Genomic DNA, 7013 nt, shown 5'->3' on the forward strand with positions numbered 1-7013 from the left:
AGGTCAGGAGATCGAGACCATCCTGGCTAACACGGTGAAACCCCGTCTCTACTAAAAAATACAAAAAACTAGTCGGGCGAGGTGGCGGGCACCTGTAGTCCCAGCTACTTGGGAAGCTGAGGCAGGAGAATGGCGTAAACCCGGGAGGCGGAGCTTGCAGTGAGCTGAGATCCGGCCACTGCACTCCAGCCTGGGCGACAGAGGGAAATTCCATCTCAAAGAAAAAAAAAAAATACAAAAAACGAGCCGGGCGAGGTGACGGGTGCCTGTAGTCCCAGCTACTCGGGAGGCTGAGGCAGGAGAACGGCGTAAACCCAGGAGGCCGGGCTTGCAGCGAGCTGAGATCCGGCCACTGCACTCCAGCCTGGGCGACAGAGCAAGACTCTGTCTCGAAAAAAAAAAAAAAAAACAAAGCTAAAACTGTAGCAAATATTAAAAAGAAATGGTTTGGACACAGAAAGAGAAAACAGGAACATGATATACAGTTACCTTCTAACTTAGCTTTCCTTTCCTCCTCTGTTCAATTCCTGGGCCTTTCTGAGGGAGGGGCTGGTTTGGGAATTACAGTTTATAAGCAAAGATGCTTAAATATCAAGAGAACCAAAAAATCAAAAATACCATTTCCCTCCCTTTTTTCATTCTCTGATACCAAAACACACAATCTATTTCTTTGGCTTATTATATATTCATTTAGAGAAATTTATTTTAATCCAACACCTATTTATTCAACAATACACTGGTACTATGGGTCATTTAAATAACTGTTCTTAAAAACTGACGTAGTAGTGAAAATTTTACCTGTTCAGCCTGAAATAATGAACTAGTTCTAATGCTACAGTTACTTTTCCTACCGAAGGATAGGTACCTTTAGGCCTAATTATTTCCCCAATGTGCTCTAAGCATAATACCACTATATTAGAGTCAATCTGAAAAACAGAAACAGAAAGATTAAATTGCCTTCAGATCATAGAACTTTCCATCTCAGGCAATGCTATCTCTGGACTGCTACTCTTTTGAAATTATTACTATTTCTTATTTCATTGATATGTAACTTATGTAAGGTACATAAATTTTAAGTGTATAGCTTAATGGATTTTTAGATATGCAAACATCCAAGTAATCACTATCCAGATCAAAGATGCAGAACATTTCCTTGTGCCCCTTTCCAGTGAATACTTCCTTCCCTTCCCAACAGGTATCACTATTTTGATAGCTCAGTTTTGCCTATTCTTGACCCTCATTTAAAAATATGAACTAGCTGGGCGCGGTGGCTCATGCCTGTAATCCCAGCACTTTGGGAAGAGGAGGCGAGTGGATCACAAGGTCAGGAGATCAAGACTGGCCTGGCCAACATGGTGAAACCCCGTCTCTACTAAAAATACAAAAATTAGCTGGGCGTGGTGGCGGGCACCTGTAGTCCGAGCTACTCGTGAGGCTTAGGTAGGAGAATTGCTTAAACCCAGGAGGCGGAGGTTGCAGTAAGCCAAGGCTGAACCACGGCATCCCAGCCTGGGTGACAGAGTGAGACTCCATCTCAAAAAAAAGAAAAAAAAAAAAGAACTAATATAGTATCTACTCTTTTATGTCTGTCTTCTACTCAACAATATATTGTTTAGATTATCCAACTTCATTTATAATTTCATTTTTTATTTCTGTGTAGTATTCCTTTTCACAAATACACCATTTTTTTCTGTTGATAGACATCTGGGTTGTTTTCAGGGTTAAGCTATTAAGAATAAAGTTGTTGTGAACATGTTTTTGGTGAACATATGCAATCATTTCTGTTGTGTACATATCATGGAGTGGAATTTACCTGGTCACAGGTTAGGGGGGCATGTTTATCTTTAGTAGGTACTGCTAGTTTTCCAGTGGCTCAATTAATTTACACTCTCACTAGCAATAATTAAGTTATCCACATCCACTGGGCAAGGTGGCTCACAGCTATAACCCCAGCACTTTGGGAGGCTGAGGCAGGTGGATCACTTGAGGTCAGGAGTTTGAGAGCAACTTGGCCAACATCGTGAAAACCGGTCTTTACCAAAAATACTAAAAAAATTAGCCAGGTATGGTGGTGCATTCCTGTAAACCCAGCTACTCAGGAGGTTGAGGCACAAGAGTTGCTTCAACGTGGGAGGTGGAGGTTGCAGTGAGTCGAGATCCCGCCACTGCACTGCAGCCTGGGCGACAGAGCAAGACTGTCTCAAAAAAACCAAAACAAAACAAAACAAAAAACAAAAGAGTTATCCACATCCTTGCCAACTCTTACTGGCAATTTGGACATCTTCTTTTGTGAAGTGACTGTTCAAATCTTTTGCCTCCTTTTATTTTTTTGAGACGGAGATTCGCTCTTGTTGCCCAGGCTGGAGTGCAATGGTGCAATCTCAGCTCACCACAACTTCCACCTCCCAGGTTCCACCTTCCACTGCCTCAGCCTCCGGAGTAGCTGGGATTACAGGCACGCGCTGCCACGCCCGGCTTATTTTGTATTTTTAGTAGAGACAGGGTTTCTCCATGTTGCTCAGGCTGGTCTTGAACTCCAGACCTCAGGTGATCCACTCACCTCAGCCTCCCAATTCCCAGCCTCCCTGGGATTACAGGCACGAGCCACCATGCCTGACCTTTGCTTCCTTTTAAATTGGATTCTTTCTTTTACTCTGCAGAAATACTTGATATATTCTGAATATGAGTTAGATATATGTATTGTAAATATCTTCTCCCAGTCTGTGGAATGCCTGTTTGTTATGAAATCATGTTTTTTGATGAAAAGAAGTTCCTAATTACAGTGGAGACCAATTATTCATTTTTTAAATGTTTAGTACTTTTTATGGGCAACTACTTTTTCGGGGGAGGGTCAGCAAACTCTAAAAATTTCCTCTCTTGTAAAAAGAATTTTTTTTAATATTACCTTTACCTACTTCTAAGATCTATTTGGGATGGCTCACAATAAAACCATAACCCCATTAAAATAAGTTATAAAACAACCATTACCGCCGGGCGCGGTGGCTCAAGCCTGTAATCCCAGCACTTTGGGAGGCCGAGACGGGCGGATCATGAGGTCAGGAGATCGAGACCATCCTGGCTAACACGGTGAAACCCCGTCTCTACTAAAAATACAAAAAACTAGCCGGGCGAGGTGGTGGGCGCCTGTAGTCCCAGCTACTCCGGAGGCTGAGGCAGGAGAATGGCGTGAACCCGGGAGGCGGAGCTTGCAGTGAGCTGAGATCCGGCCACTGCACTCCAGCCCAGGAGACACAGCAAGACTCCGTCTCAAAAAAAAAAAAAAAAAAAAACAACCATTACCAACACTACCAAGGGAAAGGAAAGGTGTAGAAGTTGTAATGAGAAAATGGAGAACTGTTAACAATGACAGGAGCCCCAGGCAAAAGGAAGCTACTGAAATTGAGCCTAAAACTTAGCTATCAGCTTCTTGGCAAAATAAAATAAGATTTCTTAAGTCCCAAAAACAAAAACAAAGGACAGACTGAAACCTGGAAAGTTTCTTTCTTTTTCATTATAATATTACTTATTAATACTTTAAATTTACTTTTCTTCACTATACACCATGATTCTTCATGGGATGTTTCTTGACGTAAAAAGGAACCACTTCGGGCCAGGCATGGTGGCTCACACCTATAATCCTAGCACTTTGGGAGGCTGAGGTGAGAGGATCGCTTGAGCCTAGGAATTTGAGACCAGCCTGGACAACATGGTGAGATGCTGTCTCTATCAAAGACAAAAGCAAAAACAAAAAGGAACCACTTTTTTTATGTGGTTACCTCTTGATTGTTCAATTTCATAAACGGGGTAGAGAATTAAGAACCGTGGGTAAACTTGAAAGCTACTTGTATTTAATTTTAAAATGCACTTTCACATGAATGAGGCCAAAGTCAAATTTATAACACTCTAAATAACAAAATTTAAACTGTGGAGACCTGATTGAGGAGAAATTGAGAATTTCATCCAGATAAGTCCAATGTGAGATTTGCAACACTCAAATAATGAAATTTCAAAATGGAGATCTCACTCGAAGAAACTGGCAACTGAGAGTGCAAAGCACCAAGCACATTTTAGCTGTTTTTGTTTTGAGACGGAGTCCCACTTGTTCACCCAAGCTGGAGTACAATGGTGCGATACTGGCTCACTGCAAACTCTGCCTCCTGGGTTCAAGTGATTCTCCTGCCTCAGCCTCCTGAGTAGCTGGGATTACAGGTGAGCACCACCACGCCTGGCTGATTTTTGTATTTTTGGTAGAGATGGGGTTGCACATGTCGGTCAGGCTGGTCTTGAACTCCTGACCTCGTGATCCGCCCACCTTGGCCTCCCAAAGTGCTGGGATTACAGGCATGAGCCACCACGCCCGGCCTCAGCTGTTTTTTTAAAATTAATTATTATTATTTTTTATAGAGATGGAGTTTGATCACGTTGCCCAACCTGGTCTAGAACTCTTGGGCTCAAGCAATTCTCCCGCCTCAGCCTCCCAAACAGTTGGGATTACTGGCATGAGCCACTGTGCGGGGTCCAGATTTAGGTTTTATATCATTTCAAAGTTTGCCACATACTAGATTCACACTTACCCTGCTTATGAGACTAATAAAGCAACAAAAAAGTTAAACTGGCGCCGGGCATGGTGGCTCATGCCTGTAATCCTAGCACTTTGGGAGGCGGACACATCACTTGAGGCCAGGAGTTCAAGACCAGCCTGGGCAACATGATGAAACCCCGTCTCTACTAAAATACAAAAAAAAGAAAAAAAATTAGCTGGGTGTGGTGGCGCACACTTGTACTCCCAGCTACTTGGGAGGCTGAGGCAGAAGAATCACTTCAGCCCAGGAGGTAGAGGCTGCAGTGAGCCACGATCGTGCCACTGCACTGCAGCCTGGGCTACAGGGAGACTGTCACTTCCTCCCCACCCCCAAAAAAAAGAAAGAAAAAAAAGTTAAACTAGCAACTACCCCTTGTCAACCCCATTTTCATCCATGAAAACGTTAGGATTATAGGATAAGCGCATGCGACAGCCACTGACAAATCTTGGTACAAAAAATTGATGCAAATGGTCCACACCACTTTTGAAAATAAATTTTAAAATCCTCAAAAAATGGCAGGTGGTTCAAGACTTCAGTTTCTCAAAGACAAAAATTTTTGTCTGTTCCACTATTCTCTTTTGCTTCTCCTAAACAAGTGATACATATCTATATTGTGACAATATTTCAACCAGAATTTTTTTTTATTTTTTTTAAACAGAGTTTCCCTCTTTTTGCCCAGGCTGGAGTGCAATGGCGCGATCTCGGCTCACTGCAACCTCCGCCTCCCGGGATCAAGTGATTCTCCTGCCTCAGCCTCCCGAGTAGCTGGGATTACAGGCATGTGCCACCACCCTGGCTAATTTTGTATTTTTGGTAGAGACGGGGTTTCTCCATGTTGGTCAGGCTGGTCTTGAACACCCGACCTCAGGTGATCCACCTGCCTCGGCCTCCCAAAGTGCTGGGATTACAGGCGTGAGCCACCGCGCCCGGCTCAACCAGATTTTTTTAACAAATATTTTAGGGTTTCATCACAACCTTTACTTCTACTATAAAACAGCATAAGAAGCTATTATTACAGCTGTTTGACAGTTGGGGAAACTGTGACATACAACGATGAAGTAATGTGCCCAACGTCTGAGTCACAGACAAACTGAAACACATATCCTACTCAACTCTTTTTATGTTCTCTAGCAGTTATTTCCTTTCTTCCCGGCATTAGCAAAACCAGCTGACACTGTGTAGGTAAAGGTAACCACAAACTTTTTATTATAGTAGTAAATTTAGGCCAGGCGCAGTGGCTCAGGCCTGTAATCCCAGCACTTTGGGAGGCTGAGGTGGGTGGATCACCTGAGGTCAGGAGTTTGAGACCAGCCTGGCCAATATGGTGAAACTATATCTCTACTAAATATACAAAAATTAGCCGGGCGTGGTGGCGCACGCCTGTAATACCAGCTACTCAGGAGGCTGAGTCAGGAGAATCGCTTGAACCCGGGAGGCGGAGGTTGCAGTGAGCCGACATCGCACCACTGCACTCCAGCATGGGCGACAAAGCGAGACTCTGTCTCAAAACAAAACAAAACCAGTAGGAAATATAAATGAAACAAATTTAAAAAGACCCCTTCAACAGAGTTCGTTCCAGGAATGAACACATTCTGTTCCACGGTCAACCCTCTGCTAGGTAAGCTCCTCCCCTCACCCCAATTTCTTCAGCTGCTGAAAAATTTTCTTCCCACTGCGATCCTTTAAGATCACTGTAGTTATTTCTCCCCAGAGAAAGGAGACAATTTCACTCTGTCTTCTAATCCAGAATCACATTTCTCTTTAAATAGGTTATCTTTCCAATAGCTTGCTTTTCTGATGACAGCAACTTCCCAAGACTTCCCCAGATAGTCCCCATAGGCTCTAGAAGCAGCTGCCACTTTTCTCTAAACACCAATTGCGGCCCTTGGTTCCCAGCCCCCGTCCCTGGAGTCCGTGCTCTCCTCCCCACCACCCTACCCCACCGCTGCCTCAGGCCCTCCCCCCGCGGCGTCTGCAGCTCGTGCTCACCTCGGCCCCTGACAGGAAGGGGTGCGAAGGCCCTGTGATAGTCAGGTAATTGTCATTTCCTCCGGGAAACTGGAAACCAAAAGAAAGCCGCGGGGATAAGTTAGGGGGAGCAGGGAATTAGCAGGTCAGAAGCGATGGCTTCTGACCCCGACATTCTGACAACACTCCCCAAACCCCGCTCTCTCTCCTCTCCCGTCAGTCGCCTCTCCACCCGGCTTCCCGTCTCTGCTTCAACCCGGTCGGCCGCGTTCTCTCGCCAGCCTTCTTAGCTATCAGGTTCCTACCTCCATCTTCACACAACCGCTCCCACCGTCTCAGAACCTCATCGCTCCCACCGCCCCCACTGGTCTCGGAACTGCCGTCACTTCCGCAAGGACGTGCGTTTCTCTCTGCTCATTGGAAGGAGCGCGGTGGGGCTGCAGCGAGTCAGGCGCTGGCCTA

The 7013-nt window shown here is 44.9% G+C and overlaps 1 protein-coding gene across 1 annotated transcript in view; it reads right to left on the minus strand.

Annotated features, from left to right (window-relative positions):
* Positions 1–6981, minus strand: part of TOX4 (TOX high mobility group box family member 4) — a 23966-nt gene extending 16985 nt beyond the window's left edge. Inside the window, exons 1-2 of the mRNA XM_023230464.3 lie at positions 6857–6981; positions 6573–6641 (exon numbers count right to left, since the gene is read on the minus strand). Coding sequence (XP_023086232.1) covers positions 6573–6641; positions 6857–6862 — 75 coding nt within the window. The 5' untranslated portion in view covers positions 6863–6981. The remainder of the gene's footprint in view (positions 1–6572; positions 6642–6856) is intronic.
* Between the last annotated feature and the right edge of the window lie 32 nt (positions 6982–7013).

The sequence above is a fragment of the Piliocolobus tephrosceles genome, chromosome 6 (genome assembly GCF_002776525.5).
Source record: "Piliocolobus tephrosceles isolate RC106 chromosome 6, ASM277652v3, whole genome shotgun sequence".
Lineage (NCBI taxonomy): Eukaryota > Metazoa > Chordata > Mammalia > Primates > Cercopithecidae > Piliocolobus > Piliocolobus tephrosceles.